The following is a 24,614-nucleotide window of genomic DNA, read 5'->3' on the forward strand; positions in this document are numbered from 1 at the left end:
AAATTTAGCAATCAGATATTCTTTCATAAAATTCCATTAAGCTTCTATATCAGAGTATATCAGTGTTGTACAAACTGTTTTGTGCCACAGCACACATTGGTGGTAAGAAACGAATGAAGCCGCAAACTGAGTGTGATTCATGGTATTTTAAAAAAATGTTGGCATCACACTAGTGCATTAGCTGGCAACCTGTGTGTCGCATGACAATAGTGAAGTAGTTGGCAGTCTGTGTGTCGCCACACACTAGTGCTGTAGTTGACAACCTGTGTGTAGTGACACACTAATGCAGCAGTTGGCAACCTGTGTGTAGTGACACACTAATGCAGCAGTTGGCAACCTATGTGTCGTGACACACTAATGCAGCAGCTGGCAAGCAGTGCCACGACACACAAATCTGTAGTTAACAACATGTGTGCCGCGACACTCTAGTCTGTGTCGCCAAACATTTTTGAAATGCCATTAATCGCATGCCATCGTGCGCTTTTGATCAAGTCTTACAACCAAGGTGTGCCGCGAAACATAAAATGTTGCTTACTAATCTGTCGCGACACACAGCATGAACAACACAGTCTTACATAAAGTATAATTATTCTTAATAAAACATATAAATATTAAAATTAAATTATGTAAAAAAAGTTATTCTTGGCACAAACCTCACTGTAGTAATAACGGTGATGTCTTAAAATACTGACGGATGATGATCGATTCGTAACAGGTCCCACCGGACATGAGACTCGATTATTGTTCAACGCATTAGCCAATGCAACATTGGATGCTGACGTCGAGTCTTTACGTCTTAACACCCCCATCATGTCACGCCACAAGTGATTAGAACGATTCTTCACTATTGGCGATGATGGCGGTGTAAGATTATTATTGTATTTATCAATTTTATTCGCCACAATTTTAAATTTTTTAAAATTCACTGTTCATATATTTTTTTTTTTGTGCTTTAAACTTTCTCTAATTGTACTTATTTTTTTTCCTTAATACCAATTAACAGACAAAAGAGACTTTTGGCATCAATATACGTCGCACATAACTTAATGTAAATTTTTTTTTTACGTCTGTATATTCATTTAGTTGGTATTAAGAGGTGCCGATGATGTTGTTGAGGTATCTTTTCATTATATTGTGTGTTATTTGCTGAATCAAACTGGCACACTGACCGTAAAATGATTTTCTCTTTCATTTAATTCAATTTTTTTTAAAAGAAGTTTGTCTTCTCTTGATGATGTCGCGGAGGAACGAAAGAGAAAGAATGAAAATTCTGGCATCGGTCGAGAAATGTCACATAAAATTCACTTGACATTCAATATTTTGTGCCTTTCTATTTATTACATGTGTCATGAATGTTTTCTTGGTACACTTAAATATTTTTTTATCGGCTGATTTTCTTCATACACATTAAAACTATATCTAATTCTTTGTTGTACACAAATTCAATTTCAGCTTCGCCCATACACAAATAAAAATCATTCATATTCTCCTGCAACTCTGTCTGTTATTTTTTGCACTGTTGAGTTGTACGCTTAGTGAAACTTTAATTTTTTGCTGCTTAAATAGCAAAAGCAGTTTCAAGTCACATTCAATATTTTTTAAAAAAAATTCGAATTAGTAAGTTGCTGATGATGTCACACATTTATTTATTCATTTTTATATTTTCTTGCGGTAGATGTGAATTAAAACGCTCACAACACAAGACTATATACTTTTTTTTTTATTTTCATATATCCAAGATACTCATATGTGATGTATATAAGCCTTATATCTTTTTTTGATTTTAGTTAACGGCTTAAAGAACCCGTAAGATGCATATAAAGAGTCACTCGTTTAACCACTTCTTTCCGTATTGATTTTTCTTTTTTTTTTGCAAACATAAAATATATCAAAAAAAAGTCTTTTTAAAAAACTGAGTAAAGTCAGTCGCGAAACCACGAAACAAAATAAGCTTGACTTATATGTTTGACGTCTATTAGAAGAATAAAACATTCATATGCCGACTCTTCGGCTGTGAAACAGTCATGTTTGTGATGAATGTTTTATAATGTTTTACATACTCTGAGAGAATGAGAGAGAAGATGTTTTTAAACATTCAAAAAATGACCGTTGAACACGTGTTCATGTTTCTTGTCATTGCGCTTAAAATACGTTACAGAAAAATTTGAATTTTTCAAAATCAACGCCATCTATTGTAAATTTTTCAAAAAGCTTCAATTTCAAATGTGTTACACATTTATTTTCATAAATCAGCATGGCATGAAGAGATTCAACAGTTTATAAAAATTTATTCATTCAGCTTACCTGTGAGAAATATGATGGTAATACACATCGCTGATCATCCAACCTCTGTGACTGACATCGTTCGAGTAGTTCAAAGAGATTTTCAGTCTTTGTTGTCCCCTTTACATTCTTAATAGGCGATAAATCATGATTAGATTTTTGATGAGTCTCTTCGATTTCCATTCGTCGTGTTGCAGATTTGGAAGTTGAAAAATTTACTGGTATTGAGTCGTGACTTTCTTGTTCCGCTTGCCATTGTGGAATTTGTTGTCGACTATATGGGAGAGAGAGAATCAAGAAAATAATAATGTAAAAAAAAGCAGCAAAAAGTCAATTACGAATAAATTTTGTTATGAAAAAAAAAAAAATTCTTATTTTACATGAACTTTTGTATGTCATTATCGGCACAAATTGGATTTGGAAGGAAAAGAAGGAAAAAAAATTTCAATTTTGATATTTAATATGTTTATGCTACCATCATAAATTCATCATTTATTCTCCTATCTTAATGTAAATTGAGTTCAGTGAGTTAAAAATGGGTATCATAATAAAAATGCAAATAAGAAATTAGCAGATGAAATAATATCCGATCCTATCTACTATTTTTGAGCATTCTTGCAAAAAAGGGTGCATAATAAAACACTTTGTTTGGCTGACTACCTGCCTGGCTGGGTGAAGGACGAGATCTTGGCAATTAAACATCATAGAGCGCTCCAGTTTGAAGCATAAACTCCGTGCCATCGAGTTATTCCAGTATCAATTGGTTTGGAAGCCTAAATCCATCTCTATGTACGGTAATAGCTGTTGATAGAGATGGTATTGCATTTGGTATCGGAAATTGGCAAGTAGAAGCCAGAGATAGAGCCAGCTTCAGGCGACTCTTGTGGGAGGTCATGGATCATCATGATCTGTACGACCAGCGAAATAAGTAGGTAATTTGTACGTTAGTTAATGATTTTTCATTTCATAAGCAGAAAAAAAACTGTTTTAAAGCGTTGCTTTATTTTTTTTTGAATTTTTAGCAACCGTTAGAAAATTTAAATTCTAAAAACCGTTACATGATAAAGTCCTTTAATGTTTATAAATTTATTCGAAAGTGATTTGAAGCTTATTGGATCTAATTTTACAACTAATTCCTGGTGCAGTCATTCGTCTTGAGTGACAAAAATGCGCTTAAGACTCTCGACCAATATCACGAGATCTTTTGACTTTTTTTTTTCTATTAAATCTTTATTATTTATTTCCTCATACAGAAGCAAAAGGATTTCCATTAGAATTTGAGATTTCAATTTAAAATTCAATTCTTGTTTATTTTTTATTATGTTTATTGATACAAGGTAATTTATTTATGAAAAAAAAAAGTTTATAGTATTAATGCTGGTTCACCAGTAATCTGTTGCTAGGGATGCTGATATACAAAACTTTTTTTTTGGATTATACTGCAACATAGATTCATACATTCATGTTCATGTATGGAAAAGTTATTTTGTTCTTATAGTTATGGTTATGTCTAAAATTAAAACGTAACAGTATACAAAAAAAAAAATAATAACACGCATGTGGATTGTTTTTGTTTGGGTATTGCTTTATATTTGTTGTGTTGTGTATAAAGTAGGAAGAAAATCACCTTGGGCTAATGACTAAAGTGCATTTAAATTTGAGTATGGGTATTGTGGCGTACAAATTGTTTGGGTTCGGCCGGGGTTTTGTAAATTCAGGTAGACGGAGGTAGACAAGGGAGCGTTTGAGAATTGCGTAATGTTTAAGAGTTTGTTTAAGAAAGGAGTCCAAAAAGTCGATTTTGGACGTTGGATAATAAACGGGCCTGAAAGAATGTCAGTTTAACGTACAGACAAAGGATTTGTACAAACTAGCTGACAAAGCCAGCAACAGAGTCATATGGAAAGCCTTCTGTTGTAACCTAAGTTCCACATAGGAACATGGCACAAGGCCGTTCACTAGGGCGAGTGAGCTTACAATTTTGTGACTGAAAGGTGTGTGGAGGATAAAAAATTGTATTTAGCGTTGGGAATTGGCAAGTGGAAGTCAGTGATAAAGCCAACCTCAAACGACATCTATAATATATGATGTATCCAAATTGACGTCTATGGCCAGCGATTACTTTGCCGTAAGTAAGTAAGCAAATAAGTAAGTAAGTAAATGAGTAAGTAAGTAAGTGGGGAGGTCCAGGACTTCAAACCCCTATTTTCACCATTCCGTAATTTCCAATTGCCCCCAAAATTAAAGTCTGAATGACTTTTGATGTCAAGCATAGCTCACTGAATAAATCAAACCATATTCTTCAAATAAAAATACATTAAAGCTTGATATCAAACCAAGAGAAAGATTGCTGTTGATAATAAACCTGCAAAACAGCAGGATGTTCCTTCAATAAAACAGCAACACAGCGATATCCATCGATTTTATAAAATCACAATTTTCAGTCAAAGTGAGCACCCAAATATTCCGCAAAAACAGCTTCGAAAATCATCATCATTCCAATATTTATTGATTCATACATTGTTCATGCTACTTATCATGTAGTAGGTTATTATGTATGATTCTAGTGTTTATTATAGATAGGAATTTTGCTATTTATAAACACATCTCAAGGAATAATTTCAACCCCTAGGAAGACAGACTTTATGGAATAAATAGAGCAAGGTTATTTTTTCTTAGATTTCAAGGACAGTTCAATTCCATAACCTTTTTGTATTTGCTCTCTGTACAAAATGCGCAACATGATACAAATTTTAAGAAATATAAATCAAATTAAAAGACATGCAAGCATTGACGTTTTATTTCATTTGTTTCAAGCCTTTTGGAAACAAAAAAACGATCAATTGAAAGGTATTATTTAAATTACCCAACCCAGTGGCTAATAGCCCCGGCCATCTAAATTCGCTTCAACATCAATCAAAAAAATATTGTATGAGAAACAGATTAAATTAATAAAATATCTACAGCCATTCTTCTCGAAATAGCACTCAGATTTCGGAGACCACCATAAAAGATCTGAAATATATGAATCAATCGTTATAGTTCAATATGTCTTTTGTTATTATGTCAATCAGAATTTTTTTGATGTAATCTAGCCTCTTTTGAGACTTTTTTTTTGTGTTCGAGTGGGAAATAGATGACGATGAATGTCAAAAAAAAGAACTTCAAGCTTATTTTTGTGTGTGCGATTTGAATTACGTTCAATTCAATATTGAGTAATGAATGCTGAGTCCATCCTCATAGTCATTCAATGTGATGAGGAACTGGATATTCCTTTATTATATCAGTTAAGCAGGAAGTATTTGTTAGGGATGTACGAAAAAAAAATGATTTTTTATGGCTCTTAGAATCCCGAATGGGGACAAATGTGTTAATCCGATTACAGGTTGGCGTGTCTTTGACTAGGTGACGGATTCAGCAGAGTTTGAAGTCAACTCAAATTTTGAATGGAAAACTCGACTTTATCAACCAAATTCAGGCAGATTTAAACTGAACCCGGCACCAAGTCAGAGTCACTTCAGTCTGATGCCTGATTTTGGATCCATTCTCCGATTTGTGCCATTCGGAATTGGAATTTCAAATTATTCAGAGCGCAATTTCAATTACTCATTCTTCAACTAATGTTCAGAGCAATAACATCACTTTTATAGATGAATAAAAATGAGAAAAAAAATAATTGCAAGTGCAAAAATGAAGGACGTTAGTTAGCTCAAATAGTGAGGAGTGTGAAAATTTCCACATAATTTTCATAATTCTATCGTTTATAGGAATGATTTCGGAAAGAATTTTGCAATGAATTTTTCAGTGGTGGGCAATCTTTTTTGTTACATAGCACATATCAGCCTTAAAGTTCATTAATTGAGCATTAACCTCAAAATCTATTCTATAAATCTCAAAAATGAAACATAAGCCTCGACCTTTTAGCAGTCATGAAAGAGACACGATGTAAAAATGGTCGAAAATCCAGCATGAGGTTATCGTGACTCTGATCACAAGCCAAATTCAATGAAAACCAGCTTCGAGCCGACTTGACTCTCGCTTGACCATTTCTACGTCGTCTGCTTTTTGGAGATTATTTTGAACTTTTCCTAACAAAATCTGAAAATTTTAATCAAAAATTTCAAAATTTGTGCGAAAATCTGAGTATTTTTTGAGGCAAACCAGTGTGCCGCTGCTTAAGAAGCAACTTAAGTGACCAAAAACCGGCATGGCGTAGAACAGTAATGCGAAAATGTCAATTAGACGTGAATTCAGAGACTTTGTACAAACATTGTGATCTGGCTAATAATAGAGTCAGATCCAAGTCGGACCATGATTCCACCAAGTAAGCAAGTGTACCGCGACACATAGGTTGCCCATCACTGGTCCTTTTTAATAAGCAATTCTGATAATCCATAGAACAATGCACATTGAATTGGCTCAAATTAAATCAGAACAAAATTAATTAAATGTTTGACAAGAATAAAATGCAATAATAACAATAAATTGTTCTGATGATTGGTTAAAAAAATTTGAGAATTAAATGTCCATCCCACGCAGCTGTGTTCTACAAACACTTTACACCTTAAACCAATGCGGCGCCAAAAGGCAGAATGTTCAGAATCGATTTTTTCGTGTCAGAATCAAATAAAAGTTTTTGTCAAATATGTCGATGTGCCATTAGTTTATTGGTACGATCCAAATGAACTTGAAAACTTCTCCAATATGTAGTTTGATGCAAAAGAAGAAGTTACAAATGGCATTGTTTATTAATAAAAAAGCATCAACAAACAAGTGCAATTGTTTTGACAAAGAGGCGCCAAAAAAAGAAGTGACTGCAATGAAGTCATTTCTCATAATTAAGCCATTGCTCTTCGACCAGTTTATGAGTAATCCACTCGATATTCATTAACACTATTAATGGAAGTAGCATTCAATGTGACCGTGAATTAGAGTATGAAATAAAATAATAAAAAAAAATGAGATGGACTTAAATTGAGTTCTTCAAAGTGCTAATTAAGTCAAATATTTTTGTTTGATGCTAGGTCAGGGGTGGGCAACCTTTGAGCTGTGGTACAACTTGACGGTAATCCAGAACCGAAACCGTATATGACATGAGGTTCATGGCATTTTGATGCTATATCAGTGATGAACAACCTTTAAGTCGCGACACGACTTGGTGGTAAGTCTCGACCGAAACCATACACGACACATGGCTTATAGAATTTTATATATAGAATTTTGGAGGCACTTTAATGTACCGCGGCACACAGGATGCAAATTTTCTATATAATGCTATATCAGTTGTGGAAAACTTTTGAACCGCGGCACAGCTTGGTGGTAAGCCTAGATCGAAATCATACACCACATACGGTTCATGACAATTTATTGGCACTCTAATGTGCCGCAACACACAAGTTGCCCACCACTGTTCAATATAAATTGTTCAGTTTCGTTAAAAGTCATAGCCAGATGTTTTTGGTTTTTTTCCTCAAAATTAGATCACAAATGTGAGTTAATGCACAATATTCAAGTAAGAATTCTTTACAAAAGAAATTATAGATTTCGTAAGTTTTAATTAAAATACGATTTTTTGAAGTCTGAATCAATGAAGCGCGCACCAAAAAATGTGGTTAGCAAAAACATAAATTAAATTATGAAAGCACATTTTCTACAAATATAGAAAGAAAAATATTAAAACTTCAACCACAATGTCGAGTAATTAACGCCGACAAAAGCGTTAGTGCGGATGCTTCACTGATGTCTGACAAATGTGGATTTCATCATTTTCATTTCGTACAGACAACACAACACAAAATATAAAAAAATTTCACATATGGATTTGGCATACATTCGAATTGTAGTGTTTGTGCTTTCACGAGTTCAATAACATATCTGATTGCATAAGTACTAAATCAATAAAACAGACAAGCAAGACATGAAATGTTCTAATAAATGAAAAAAAGTATAAAAGAATCGTAAAGTGAAAAGCAAACTTTTTTTTTTTTTTGAATGACTTGAATGATTTTGCAATGCGTGAAAGCCAACACAAATGTGAGTGAGACAATATTTATGATTATTTATTTTCTACCTTTTTGAAAACTCCACTTACAATTCAGTCCCATAAAAAGGAGAAAAGGTGTTGAGTTGATGAATTAATAACGCATTTGTTTGAGAACTATGTATATAGTTGAGTACAATGGAAGTACCAATTGGGCTTGACATGGTTTAATGAGACCTGTGGAAGCTTCATTAGCTAAGGTTTTAAAATCTGACTCTTTAGGTGGCAAGAGATCACGTGGGTGGCCAAAGAACTCATGGAAAGAAGCTGCCGATTAAAATGATATTTAAGGTAAAGATGGTAAGCGGAAACCGGCGACAGAGCCGTTTTTAGGGGACATTTAAGGCAGGCCAAGAATTACAATTGTGCTGTGCAGACAGCGAACCCTAACACTCACGAACCCTAACACGACCCCTCACTTAAATGAGCTAGCTCATGAGTATACTCAGTCAATGAGATTGAGAATGCTCAATTTTGTGAGCAAACTCATGAGTATGTTCCATGTCTGTTCGGGGAAGATGACTGATACCTAATAATGAAGAAAAAAAACATCTTAAATCTTCACAGATGGAAACGTTCCCATAATTAAAGCTGATTGACAATTGACGAATCGAAAACGATCAAATTCGCCAATTGTATTTCACTTGAATCTAACCAGAACAGTACAAATTAGATAATCGATCAATAATCCGATCCAGTTCTTCGTGACTCCGACTTATTGTCAGATTCGATTTAAATCCAGCAACATACCAGAATCATACCGGTTTGGTGCCAGATTTTGGATCAATTAACCGATCTGTGCTATTTGGATAAGAATATTACTGTCTTGGCGATATAAGACGTATTTTTGTGTACAGATCGGGATTTACTGTAGTTACAGACATATTTGCTAATTCAAATTCCTATTTGAACATCTGATTCCGCATGCCATTAAGGTTTGACGTAAGTTTACACAATGACTAGAACACTTACTGCTCCAAATTCAACAGTTAATTTGGCATACCCAGACGCAACTTAATTTACACAATTTGTGGACAAAACACGGAAACATAAAGTTACATTTTGAAAGAAACCAACAAAAAAAAATTAAAGGAAGAATATCACAGTACATTCAAAGAATAGCAACTATCGTAGCGTCACATCAACATCATCAACATTTTCCTGTTTTGAATGCTTCATGTTTGCATTCATCGGAAAAATACTTTTTATGTTTCTTTTACAGCACGTTCGTTTAATTTTAGTCATGGATTTTGCAATGTGCATATTTATTCACATTGGTACATTTGTAAAGTAAAAAGACTTTTTATATTAATATTAAAAAAGAATACTTTGAGACATAATTTTTTTTATTATTCTTAAAGCATAATATTATGCAATTATTTTGTAATAATATTTCATTCTTATTCAGTTAAATGAGTATGAATGAAACAAGTGAAAGTTTTAAATAATTACATGTTGTACTTGTATTGTACATTAAATTAAGTCTAATAGAATCATAAAAATTATTTTAAGTACATTGTATTTACGTCATAGCCGTACTAAACTATCGCAATTTCGTATTAATATACATATTTTAAAACATTATGTGGGTTCTGTAAATAAGAAGACTGAAAAAATTATGCATGTGATATATTTTATCAGTTGCTATTTTATACACAAAACAATATTCAGAAGGCGACAAGCTTCACGTGCTTGTTGGCTGTTTATTCAACTTTCAATGTTCAATTTTTTCAATTGTTGATTGTTACCATTTTTATGTAGAGATAGAAATTCTATTTAAATTGATAAGATTTCTTCCTTTCTCAAAATAGGACTGGAAATGACTACAGGAAATGTAGAATGTGCGATAAATCCCATAGGTGAAAGAACTTCCTTTTATAGAAAATATCTCGAAGAATTGTGTCAAAAGCACACACTTGTTGGAGCATTTTTGAAAAAGAAGGCAGCCTAATAATACACTTTGGACGGTTAAACACTCTAATCGGTAAAGAGACCGCTTTTAGGTGACTTTGCCTGTTAAGGACTGGATGAGGGGCGTGATATCGAAAACCAGAGATCGTTCGAGTTTTGAATACAACAAATTTCTCAACTCTACAAATGACCCAAAGTATATCAATCCAATGAGTCTAACCATACAATTTATGTGTCACGAATTACACGAACCAAGATGATGCGGCTGGAACAGCGCACCCTAACAGGCAAAGAGCATGCTTTCATGGTACAGAAATACCACAGTCTGTTAAAGGAAAAATCACCCAAATTCAACTTGATTTACCCTGGGATTTGAACCTGAGTTGTTAGGATCGATTGGCCGAAACTTTAACCACTACGCCATTGCTGCTTCTTCGCTATCTAATGATTTTTTCTCATCATTAACAAACAAAATCATTTTTAAAGTATTGCTATTAGAAAATTTACATATTTAACAACCGTTAGAAAATTAAAATTCTAAAAATCCGTTATATGATAAAATTTTATAACATCCATAAATTGATTGGAAAGTGATTTGAAGTTTATTGGATCTTGTTTTGTAGATTATGTCCTCGCGTTATTGATCATTGTGACAAATATGCGCTGGAGTTCCTCTTTAAGGTCGAGTACTTTAGCAATATTTTCCTATAATCGAACAAAATTCATTTTTTCACACATCCTGCCTGTAGTCATCACTCATCGATAAAGTTGTTTATGACAGATTTAATTTAAAGTATTTTGATGCGTATGATATATTTTGTGTGCACGAAAAAGGTGCCAATGGCAACGGAATAGAAATTTTTTGAAGTATTTTCAATTTTTTTCGATATAAATTTCCTTCAAAAAAGGCTATTTTTGGACGCTTCTGGGGTGTAAATGACATTCTTTTGAGGAAATAAGTCGAAGAAAACATGAGCAGCAGGTGAGCTGTTGGTCACATGCTTATTATATTTACAGAATTTTGAATGGAATTTAATTTTGTAAGGCTGTAGCACAAATTTAATTGAAGAGTAATGCCTTTTGAAGATTATTTTATAAATGGTTGCTGTAGATATCAGGGCAGGTCAGTTCCAGACAAGCACAAGTGTACATAAATGTAGAATCAAATGATGATTCTAATGGTTTTATTCCTGCATGAAAAACAATTAAATTCATTCATGCAATTTTTAATTTTTTTTTATCTATCCAATTGCTTCATGACTAGGAAGCAAATGAAACAATAAGTTACGGGATTTAAATGTGATTCAGATGAAATAATTATAAAGTTTTATGGGCTAATCTTGCTTTGTTCAATCTTTATAAACATTCTGTTATTAAACTGTAGATATCATTGTGTGGATTAATTTAATGAACAAAAGTCTAGCTTGGTATCTACATTATTGAAGATCTCTATTAATTCATATTCCCAGAAACTAGATACATTCGGTAAGATTAATTTGGAATGTGTATGAAAGAAAGCCGAAATAGAGTAAGAATCGATAATTGAGTGTCAAGGATTTCTAAAGAAGTTTTGTTCCTATTTTGCAGGCACGTGTTGAGCTATTCTGATTGATTATATATATATACACATAAATTAGACCAGCCAGGTGCATGAGGAGCAAATAGCTCGTGGGATTATTGTGTGAGCAACGATGCAAAAGTGCTGGGAATTAGAAACTGCCAGAAGTTATCTATAGACAGATCCAGCTTCCGACGAATTCTAAAGGAAGCAATGGGCACCCGTGCGTTTTTGCCAAGGAAGTAGTAAGTAGTAAGGTGCATAAGGCTGACAGAATTTCGTGAAATAAAAGAGTTCTTTTGAACCAAGGGAATCTTTGCAAATGTAGGAGCAGTGCAGAGAATTCTACAGAGAGGCTGGCATCGTAAAACGAATTAAAGTGAACAGGGAGTAATGGAAATGGCTGGACATAATGAAAGAGAAGATCTGTAGAAGCTCTCTTAAATAAGGTCATCAAGCCTCACTTTGTTGATGGCAAAAGATCACAAGAACATTCAAACAATTCATGGAAAGAAGCTGTTGGCAGAAACAATATTGTATTTGGTATTTGAAATTGGCAAGCGGAAGCTAACGATATGGTCAGCTTCAGGCGGCATCTGTGAAAGGTCATGAACCACATTTTATATGTACTGTCAGAGAAGTTAGTAAGTAAATAAGTATATAAAGTCAGTTCCATACCAAGCACCCAAATGACACTTATCAAATCACCAATACTCTCATACTGACTCAAGACTTGCATTTTCAGGATGAATTAAAATATTATAAAATACCGCAATCTATTGTATCATCGCCCCTGATCTTGCTCATCATTTTAATACTAAGTGGTGAAAATCCTATGAGTAACAGATGATTATCGTTTAATTACTCAGCATTTGAAATTCGAATTGCAGATGCAAAAGTTTATGTTTGTATTAAAGCTGAATTATTGCGATTTTTCCTAGTCTAAATATAATCCCACCCAAAAATTTCATGCTCGTTGCCGTAAAATGTAATTTAAAAAATATATTCCAAAACTCATCATAAAGTTTATCAAGTCAAATAACTCACCTTGTTGACGACCGCTTTGGCACATAAAATTCAATTTGTCCATTTCTCGTCAGTTCACTCTCATTCACCGAATTATCACAATCATCATCGGAATTTTCATTATTCATTATTTGTTCCAACATTTGTATTTTCAGCATTATTTCATTAATATTTCAGCCTCGGAATATTTTGAATGAAAATTTTTTTTGGATGAAAGCAATGATGAGCTGCGAATGAAACGATTTATGTTGATAAAGAAAATTGAGTAAATCTCACAAAATAAACATTGAATTATGTTAAATGAAATAATTGTGTTGCTTTTTATGAATTAATTGGCGAAATTTCAAATTTAGATCAATTTAGCCAAAATTGCATTTTTGGAAGTGATAATCAGAGTGTGGCCATCGCAAATTCGAGTTTTTCGACATTTGATTGTCAACTTATTTTAAGAAAGTAAAAGTAACGGTCAAAAAAAATTTGAAATTTAACGACAAAAAGTTTTTTTTTGAAAAATAATTTAACGGTCGTTTTTGGAACAGCCACACTCTGTTGATAAAAATAGCGAAATTTTAATCGAATGTTTCGATACTTAAGTGGCTCAAATCAATTCAAATATAATTAAAAAATTAAAAACTCAATAGTTCAATTTTAGTTTTAAAAACCTAATCAAGTATGGATGTACAAAAACAATAATTGGCTCAAGTACATATTGGCCAATTGCAATTAAAATGAAGCTGCTTTACTAATCAATGTTTACATAACTGTTAGTTTAATTAATGAATGATTGCTTTATGGAGCTATATCGTTCATTGCTCGGTAACTATATGGTAAAAATAAAGCAGCTAAAATCGGTATGGTGTTATTGACGGGATTGATAAGGCAATTGTTATTTCTACTTTATTTTTATTTTGAGTCTCAAAATGAACAATAATGTCATTACACATGGGTTGTGTGTGTATGACATGATGGAAAAATGTTTGACATTGAAAATATGCGATTTTATAATGGCATCAAATTGAATGTAAATGTGATGGATTTGAGTTGTTGTTGTATGAATTATGATGTAAATCAGAACATATAAACATAAATTAGGTGTAAAACAATTTACATTGTTTTTTGTTATATTCTAATAATTCAATTGAAATTCAAGGAAAAGTAACGTATTTTTTGAATTCAAATATTAACGGTAGAAATATATTCAAAAGTTGCTATAAAAATCAGAATTGTATGATATAAAAAAAAATTAGACAGAGAGTTGAAAGGAAAAAGTGATGAAAAGAAGATTTAAACGTGAAATTAATTAAATAAGTCAGTTTAGTAAAAATTAATTGATGAATAAGAACGAGTAAGTTAAGATTATATTTAAGATTATGAATTAAGAAAATTAATCAAATTGTTAGGATTAAAAGGACTGAAAATATATGAAGACAGAAAAGCATGGAACAGAAATTTAAATAAATTAATTAAACATTACAATTAAATTAGAGACATATATTTATCTCCTTATTGATCTCAAAGTGTTTCTAAATTATTACTAAATTCGACTTTAACATTTTAATCTCGATTCTGAGACAAGTGAAAAAATTAACCTGGAAGTTTGAATAAAAAAAAATGATCCTGGAAGTTTGTGTTTTGAGTGAAAAAATTATTTAAAACAATTAAATTAAAAATAAATTGCTCTTATTGCAATAAAGAATTGTCAATAGAGCTAATAAAATTGTTATATGCTGAGAAGGATCGTGAATTAAATAGATTCACTAAAATTGTGAAAGATAAAGATCCAGTTGTGAACATTTTTTTTAAAAAAAAAAAAAAAAACATTGAGATAAATATATTCTGTGATTGTGAATGCGTGAGGAATTAAAACATAATTTTCGTACAAAATGAATGTGATTAGAACGCCTGTAAGTAATTCAAATGATGAAATTAGTGAAGATGATGAGATCCAGCGTGAAGAAAATCTTCACAGAATTACAAACGAAATGTCAAATATCATAATTACTAGTGAAGATGATGATTTCCAGGAATTTAATCAGTCACAAGTTGTTAGATCAACTTCTTTTGTAAATAATTCACGAAGATCGCTGAATAATAATACCATTCGTCCACAACCATCAAAATTCAGTAATAATGCTGAATGTTCATCAAAAATTGTTAATCCGCAATCGAACAATCCATTGTTTGTTAGTTCCCCATCCGCTCATGTTAGAATATGTGATGTATGTAAAAAAGACGCTAAAAGGCATGCGTTTGTGTGTAAAGGATGTAAAAAGATTTGTCATCCAATTTGTTTGAAAGATGAAGAGGAGTCATCAGTTGAATGTGAAACTGAATCCTTTGTATGTCGTGAATGCATGAATATTTTCAATAATTTAAGCATGAAAATAAATGAAACCCCTAAAATCAATAATTCCAAAAATTTTCCTTCGAAGTCTTCAAACACAATTCGTAAAAACCTTATGCAGAGTCCAGAGGAAGAAGAAGAAATTATCTCAACAGCAAGGTACTCGGGAAGAAATGAGATGAGATATACAGCAAATAGTAATAATAATGTCCATAAATCTAATTCTTCTAATTTCCGCATAAATAATGAGCTAGAATCCTATATTGTTAAATTACAATATCACAAACTACCCACTGTTGTTGATTCCGATTTATCGTGGTCTGTCTTCTATGCCGCTTTCACTCGAACTAAGATATTATTTGATCCAGATGAAAATGTCATAAGAGTCCAAGCTGCGATCAAAGATGAGGAAGTGAAAAGAATTGGTGGAAAAGGTCTTTTCAACCCAAAGACTTGTGAAAGATGCATTGAGGATGTAAATAAACGTTTAAAACACAGTTTCAATTTTTTGAACACTGAAGCAACAGACTTAGAAAGTCACAAACGAATTAAACCTGAGGAAAAGCAAAAATTAGTTCAATTTATTGACCGAGTAAGAAATTTCTCCACTCTATCTGAAGCATATGGCGACTTTTCGTTTTCCACTAACAAAAGATTCCTAGCTAATCTATCTGATGTGTTACCTTTATTTGTTCGTAATAAATGGGAATCTAAACAGGGATATTTAGAAGAAAGTCGCATCATTCCATCCATCAAACATCTCATTGAAATTCTGGAAAAAGAATTACCCAGACTAGAAGCAAGTATTCGAAATGATAAGCTTATAAATTCTGATAAGAAATCAGCAGAAAAAATTGATGAAAAACCTCAAAAAATTCACAGAACTTACTATCACACTAACCAAAATAATAATAATCCTTTGAATGTTGAAAAATATAATAGCGATGAAAATGAATCCAATTTTGCATGTTGGTATCATAAGAAGAACGACCACATTGCAAATAAATGTAAAGAATTGTGGAAACTTGATGGCAGAAAAGTTTCAGAGCTAGCTAAGAAAGCTAGCATATGCACGTTTTGTGGAAATCCACAACATAAATCATGTCCATCAAGGGAATATCTAAAGTGCAGAACTCCTAATTGTAATCATAATCATCACTCTCTTTTTTGTTTCAGAAGAAAAGTCACAACTTATCAAAATTATGAAGTCAAACCTGAAGATGTCAATTTAACAGTGCTGGAGAGTACTTCTAACGAAGATGAAAGAGAAAATTCATCACTAAACCGTAATACAAACACGATTAGTAACAACCAAAATATTGATAGCAATGTGACTGATGTTGTCAGTAATTTAATTAATAATGAGTTCTTCACAAATGTACCGGAAACATTACGAGAGCATCTGTTGAATTATCAAAAATCACAAAGATCGACTTATATGATTGCTAATTACAGCAGTGAATCAAATTGTGAAAGTAATGTCTTTAACTGTTATATAGACACAGGAAGTCAAACATCCATAATGGATAAAATTGTAAAGACTTATGTAGATGCATCGACACAGACGTCAAAAGAATTCGTTAAAGATCCAAAGAATGAATCTACTAATATTGAGAATAATTTTATCACTCATGACATTTTGTATAGCGACAGACAAAATGAATTCGATTCTAACAAATTAATAATTAATGAACTTCCATTTAATTTACTTAACTTAGATGTTAAGAAGAAGATGAATGATAAGTTTATCACACAAGAAATTCAAAAAGACGAAATTGTCGTTAAGAGCAATTATAAGTCATTAAATCCAAAATTGAGTAAATTTAAGTTGTCTAAAAAAGTCAAACACAACACACGAAAAGTGAAAAGTAAAAGATCTTGTAGAAAATCTAAATTAAAAATAATTTGTCATACTAAGACAAAAAAATCAAAGCATAAAAATATGCATAAACATGACTCGAAAAGACAAAAAAAGAAAGAGTCGATTAATGTAATGAAAAATACTAATCATGAATTTTCCAAAATTATTTCATTTATTCCAGGCACGAAGATGAAAGTAAATACATCGGCGAACGACGGTCAATAATTAAAGACGAAACTGGACAGATAATGGAAATAATGATTAGGAAGACGATTATGATTTATTAGGCAGAAAGATGAGTAACTATACTCAACAATTTAAATTATTAATCCATAATGTTTCACGAGAAACATTAATATCGATTTATTTAATTAAGTCACTCATTGTGAAACGATTCACAATAGATCTGATTAATTACTTAATGAAAATTACGGCATGAGCCAATATGAACATGTGAAGTTCAAAAATAACGGTCACGAGACCAAATTCACGAAGCGAAGTCCTTCATAACATGATGAATTGACGGTTAAAATTCAAAATATATCAAAAAACCGTTCAAATTCAAAATTTGAATTAAGTTCAAAAAAGTTTTGCAATAATGCTCTAAACTTTATTGACAACAATTGTGATCAAAGAAAATTATTTTCAAAAATTTAAATTTAATTAATTATAGTGAAGTAGTGAATTAAAGTGAATAAGATGAGTGAAAAGTAATGCATAATGCTTGATAGAAAGCAACAGAGATATTAGATACAAAGAATTATGTACAGAAATGTAAAAATGCATAATTTTGAGAAAAATTATTTTTTTTATCAAGAAGATAAAATTTAACTAAGCTTCAAAACTAGATATGATTCACTGAACTATTGGAATCAACTCAATAATGTTCAATAACATTAATCAATTTAACATAAAATTTCAGCTACAAAGTTCTGATAAATTCAGACAAAAACATAGAAAAAATATAATAATATTTTACAGAAAAATTAATCCCTTCAATTAATGTATATTTCTAGATGAGACACGTAATATTAATGTCAGTACATGATATATATTGCTTCATAGATGCGGATTACAGAATATTTAGATGGAGGCAAGAAATTAGATCAGCAACAAAAATTGGAATCTGATGACAACAGAAGGAAAATCATCAAGATGTATATAATTGACCGGGATTTATTTAATATATGCTGAATACTATGAAGATATGACAACAGCAGAAATCAGATAGTTTATAATATTTTATTATTGTTATAATTGTTACATTTCATTTAGTTTTTGCAATTATTTGAAAAATTGATGTCAATTTTTTTTGATAACTGTATCATATTTGCCAACAATATCAGCATAAGTAACATGTTTAGACTCAAAATTATAGTTAATTGAGTATCATTTATAGCATCACAGAAGATAAGATTGACTAAGACGTAGAGTAATAGTAATAACTAATCAAATTGTTATTTCATGACAATACTAATTAATGGCAATATACTTATACTTAAACAATTTCTTTATGGAAACTTTTTCAAACCATTCTTTCCTTTTCCTGTGGTGGATTGTAAAACAATTTACATTGTTTTTTGTTATATTCTAATAATTCAATTGAAATTCAAGGAAAAGTAACGTATTTTTTGAATTCAAATATTAACGGTAGAAATATATTCAAAAGTTGCTATAAAAATCAGAATTGTATGATATAAAAAAAAATTAGACAGAGAGTTGAAAGGAAAAAGTGATGAAAAGAAGATTTAAACGTGAAATTAATTAAATAAGTCAGTTTAGTAAAAATTAATTGATGAATAAGAACGAGTAAGTTAAGATTATATTTAAGATTATGAATTAAGAAAATTAATCAAATTGTTAGGATTAAAAGGACTGAAAATATATGAAGACAGAAAAGCATGGAACAGAAATTTAAATAAATTAATTAAACATTACAATTAAATTAGAGACATATATTTATCTCCTTATTGATCTCAAAGTGTTTCTAAATTATTACTAAATTCGACTTTAACATTAGGTTTAGCTATTCAGATCATTGAGATCCGGGGCTGTGCTAGGGCGTTTCTTGGCTAGGATTGTTTAACGAGTTAGGATGCGCCAGATCACTGCACTCAATAGGCCTACAGATCAGAGTTTCAAATCAGACAACTGTCTCAGGCAAAAACCGTACAATTTCTTAATGTTTTCTTACAAAACCATACAAATTATCAAGAAATTGTACGGTTTTTGCCAGAGAAAGGGTTGTTAACTCCTATTTTGTAACTCTGCTTCAGTCTATCCACTGAATATGATTCGAAAAAGTACAGTTGAAAAACTTTATCCTGCCGAGTCTCGAACCCATGACCGTTTAGTCGGTACCACAATAATTAGATACCCAATTACGAAACCATTCCGCCACCGAGCTACCTCGAATGACTGAACAAATCAGACCAATTTAATTTATTAAGGCTCATGAGTCGCTCATCTAGTCTATTTAAAGTAATCAAGCATTCGAAAGCATACTTTTAGGCTGTTATGGTACGGCACATCAACTGACTCAAACAGAACAAATCTTAGAAAAACTTTAGAAAGATTTGAGCATAACAAACTTTTAATACATGACACTTGGTACGATATAGGCGTAGATGATTACAAATTTTACGGAGTTATGCTTTCTGGGGTTTTAATTAAATTGTCAAAAAAACTTTTTAATGCTCAATTTTTCCATGTGAAAAAGTGTAAATTTGCCAAGGAAAGTTAGCGTTTTTAAGAAAAAAAGTGTCATGCTTTTGAATTAGAAAACATCCGAAAGTCGTTGAACTTCAGTAATTGATGATTGTGATAAATGAAGTAATAACTAGGGTTAAAATAAACATCTTTCTCTGTCAGAGACACTCGAAGAAGAAAACAAGAAAATAAAGCAGGCCTCTCTGAGTTTATTTTGTTGTTGAAACTTATTGACGAACATTTCTGATAACAAATTTTTTTGTAAGGAAGGCGACGTTTTTTATCTGAAGATTGACTGCTAGAAATAGGTTCTTTAACAAGATACTCGTCTGAAAATTGTATACAATTTTTTGATAGAACTTAACTACGTGCTATGTATGTCATAAGCAGTAAACATACAAAATTACTGATGAATTTTGAATTAAATGTTGCGACCACGGCGACGAGGTTCTGAATATACTACCACCTGTGACGATCGGGAATGTGTGTCGATCGGAATACTTTGAATAAGACAAAGTTTTAAATACAAAGTCTAGATTTAAGAAAATTCAGTCAAAGGCTCTTTTAAACCAAATAGATGTAGAACTTTTGAACTTTTGCAGTGTCTAAGTTTGAATCCTCTAATTTGATTAGTTTGGTCACACTTTAAGGAGGCATGAAACAAACATTGAAAGACAGACATTGTTTTGGAACGTAAAAACCGTTTTAGTCAGGAACAGAAGCTTGAATCGATTTTTTGTTGTCCTACGGTTCACAATGTATCAATAGAAACTAATCCGTATCAAAATCTTTGATTTCTTCGAAAACTAATTTTAATTATAAATAACTTCTTAAGTTCAAATAGTCTTAATTTTTACCAGATCTCGAAGTCGACTCGAATTTTGGAGTTGAATCAACTATTCCTTACAAAATTCGTGTCAACTTCGAGCTGCATGTTTAAATATAATTGTTCGATTTCATTAATTAAGGCACAAATTAGTCTATAAAAGATTTGATTTGCCTCAAACTTTGCCTATAAAATTTGGCATTGCAAAGTGTGACTAATTGAAATCAATGCCTTTAAACTGCATATGTAAAAGTAAATAGCAATGCCTTTGTCAAGGGTAAATTAATATCAATACAGTCTAAAAATAGCCAATTACTTGAACAAATAATCTACTTTTTGACTCAAAAATTTGATTATGACCAGACTAAAATAACACAGCGTCTGCTAAGGCATCTTTAACGTCTTTAGAATATTTAGTGCAATAAAAATTTGAATATTTATGTCTATTCCTAGAAAAATGATTCTTAGACACATAAAATTCATTTATTATTTTAGAACAACTTTTAACTTTTATATCCAATAGCCCATAAACATCAAACTAGACTAGAATAACTTTCCTAATTGGTTGAACTGGATCAAAAAATATGTTAAAGCAAATAGCATAAGTTATCTGAAATACATAAACATTTAAGCTAATCAGTCGGCATTTCTAACAAGTCAAATATCGCACAATTATCACATGTGCCAAAGCAAAATCCAGAGTGTGGCTTTGTCAAAAACGACCGTTAATTTTTTTCAAAAAAATAAATTTTGTCGTTAATATTCAAATTTTTTTTGACCGTTACTTTTACTTTTCTTCGTAACGTAAATTTTAATTTTAAAATATGTTGAGTTCGAATTTTTCGACAATCTAATGTCGAAAAACTCGAATTTGAGACGGCCACACTCTGGCAAAAACTATAATAAATATTTATCGCATAAAACAAAACAAAAATCGTCTTTATTATCACAAAAATTGTAACGTTTTAAGTTTTGTGCCGTTCAACAAACAGATGGATTTTCATAGCTAAATCGACAATGAGAGGAAATGAATTGTTTTAAAAAATAAAAAGACAAAATCAGCAAAAATAATCATTTAGTCACTTTGAGTAATTCACCACATGGCATTTTTAACAATTTCAGTTTTGTTCATCATGATAAAAAAAAAACTTTTTTATTTCTGGTAATATAAACAGAAAATCTCGCATCTTTGTTTATAAAACAATATACTGACAGCAGATAGTAAAGTGAAATAAAAGAAGAAATGCAACACAAATGGAAAGATAAAAATCATTCAAGGGAATTTTTTTTTGTTGTTTAGTTTCAATTTCTGTTATGGAATTTGTTGTTCTCTAGCTAGAGTTAAAACTAAAAGAAACAAATGGCTTAATGTTTATGTTTCAACACTCATAGCACCACTTATGTTTTTATGCCTTTTTAGCGCATTATCCTAAACTACAGTTTTAAAGGTGTTATTGTCCTCACTTCGTCTGTAATCCCGTCTATTCCTCCATCTAATTTTACAGGGAAGATAATAAAGTAGTGATGGGCAACCTATGAACCGCGGGACACTAGTGTCGCTACATCAGTCTGATTCATCCTTTTGGGAAAATAATTCTTCAATTTGCTATGGCTTCCATGAACCCAATCCATCGTTAGAGGAACTGCAAATTTTGCGTAGTTGTATGCCTCTCTTAAAGATAGATTTTCTTACAAAACCATACAAATTATTAAGAAATTGTACGGTTTTTGTTTGTGGCAGGTACCTGTTTTGCAACTCTGTTTGAAACCCAACCCAAATAAATTCAAACCGTCAAACCATTTAGAATAGGGTTTCAAATACGTAAAACCTTTATATTACCCCTAGTTTTGACATATTTTTACCAAATCAAATGAAATTTTGTGTGTTGGTTCAATAAACATTTCTCAATATAAAACCGACGTCAGTTTGTATTCGAGGGGTATGAAACTATCAATCGACGTCATTTTGTATATCGAAGTGCGAGCATCTACAATATGAAACATTAATCCAAAATCATCAAAGATTATAAAACCTTCATTTCCTCAGTATGCATTTTGATGTCATAAATGAAAAATGCGCTTCTATTTCGTATTCATGAGAACATTTTTTACTTATTTTCTTTCTCGATCGTGTTTAAAGCTAGACCTCTTCTAATATATTATGGAAAAAAATGCACAAGCACATGCTCTCAAAAAATTCACAGCTACCATAAAATGTCAATAAAAATTTTCCATTCATGAAACTCCCCATATAGATCTTTAATTGGAATCGAAGAATGCAAAACAGTTATAAATTAATCGATATACATGGGGAACAATTTCATGCAGTAATTATTCTGTACTAAATAGTTTTTTTTGCTGTTAATATGAAATTTTGTGTTCATTTGAAATCTTCGATTTTTGAACTACAATGAACAAAAATGTTTCAAAATTGCACTTTTGTTACGTAAATTAACAGAAATTTTTAACAGTTTTCAAACATTCCATTATTAATGAAATTGGGCGCCAAAAAAGGACCGCTATAATCATGCAATGACATAAATTCAAACGAATTAAAATTGATGTTTTAATTATGAACACGTAATGATATAATTACTTGATAAGAAGAAATAAATTATCAAATTTTTGTTTGTGCTGTTCGTTTATATTTTTGTTCGGTAAATATCAAAATATTGTTTCTTGCTGTGCAATTAAGATGTAAAATATTATGACTTTGTAGTTTGGGCATTAAATAATTGATTTTGTTTGATAATCATAAACATTGAATAGAGCATTGTTGCAAAACAGACATCGGTGACAAGCAAAAACCGTACAAATTCTTTATAATTTGTATGGCTTTTCTTGCTAAACCATCCAAATCATCAAGAATTTGTACGGTTTTGTCATGTTTTGCAACAAAATTATCAAGAATTTGTACAGTTCTGTTTTGAACTCTTAGAAAAAGAGTTCAGCTCAATAATTCTCGATAAAATAGCAAATAAACTTCAATATTGCATATTTGAAAGTGAAAATTTTATTTAAATCAATTAAAAATTTGAAATGCATTTGTTCCAAAAAGATCCACTACATTTTAATTGAATTTATTTGTTGTTTGTGGATATTTACAGTTTCAATTTTACCACATATGGAAGCAATTTTGTTTGTACAATATCAAAGTTTTACCATGAACGAAAAAAAGTAAGTTAAATTGTGCATAAACATAATTAAAAGTTATTTTATACACTAAACTAGTAGTATAAGTTGGAATATGCATCCACAAAGGATGGTTTTTTTGTTGTTGCTAAACACGGAGGATTCTCTAATGGAAGTAACGAAATGTGCAAGCAATGTACATATGGAGATAAAATTTATTGCGTGTATTCATCCTTTCGATTTTCAAAAATATGTTACGAGAAAAATTTTGGTATTTTATAAGAAAAAATTTAATTATTGTTGTAAAGTTCCATTAACTTTGATAAATTTTTATCTTTTAGGGGTCGGTCGCTTATTACGTAACGGAAAAAATGGACGTTATGGATTCCCTCAATGTTATTCAATTTGATCAGGAAATCAACATTTTTACATAATTTTTGATTTTCTTTGTTTTCATAATTCTTAGTTAGTTCCGAAAAGAACGAGTCGCTTACTCGAGCCGAAATCTGGCATGAAGCCGGCATGACTCTGCCATGGGACCGGATTTATATCGAGTACATGAGATCATCGATCGTAGTGCCGATTTTGGTGTAAGCAAATCCTACATTATATTCTATTCTATACCTACACTAACATGTGCTATCCAAGAACAGGGTCGTAACCTGGTAGCCAGAAAAATAAGAAGGGTTTGAACTCTTTATAAATGGGGGTTATAATATTGTGATTTTATACTAAAAATCTTAGCAAATTGAAGAATAATATTTTCCAAAAAGAAGAAATTTTTCCCCAATTATCCGCCCCCTCCCCCTGTATACGCTCTTGTTCAGAATCGTGAACGATAAGAAGGACATCTTAAGACATTCTAAAAAGCATGTCAGGAAGTTCTGTGATTTTTTTTCCTCAGCATTCAGACCCTCACTGTAT

At 31.4% G+C, this 24,614-nt stretch overlaps 1 protein-coding gene across 4 annotated transcripts in view; it reads right to left on the bottom strand.

The window, feature by feature from the left end:
• The window catches only part of LOC139086977 (rap1 GTPase-activating protein 1-like), a 94,767-nt gene that overhangs the window by 36,552 nt on the left and 33,601 nt on the right, over nucleotides 1–24,614 (bottom strand). For 2 of the 4 annotated variants that reach the window (XM_070635644.1, XM_070635643.1), the window contains exons 2-3: nucleotides 12,840–13,045; nucleotides 2,305–2,557 (exon numbers count right to left, since the gene is read on the bottom strand). In XM_070635644.1, the coding sequence (XP_070491745.1) occupies nucleotides 2,305–2,557; nucleotides 12,840–12,976 (390 nt within the window). In that variant the 5' untranslated portion in view covers nucleotides 12,977–13,045. Of the gene's footprint in view, nucleotides 1–653; nucleotides 1,965–2,304; nucleotides 2,558–12,839; nucleotides 13,046–14,820; nucleotides 14,838–24,614 lie in introns of those variants that run through there. The other 2 variants (XM_070635645.1, XM_070635646.1) reach the window with 2 other exon arrangements.

This window comes from Chironomus tepperi, unplaced genomic scaffold (assembly GCF_022539635.2).
Source record: "Chironomus tepperi strain 1889 unplaced genomic scaffold, CSIRO-AGI_Ctep_v1 contig_93, whole genome shotgun sequence".
Classification (NCBI taxonomy): Eukaryota; Metazoa; Arthropoda; class Insecta; order Diptera; family Chironomidae; genus Chironomus; species Chironomus tepperi.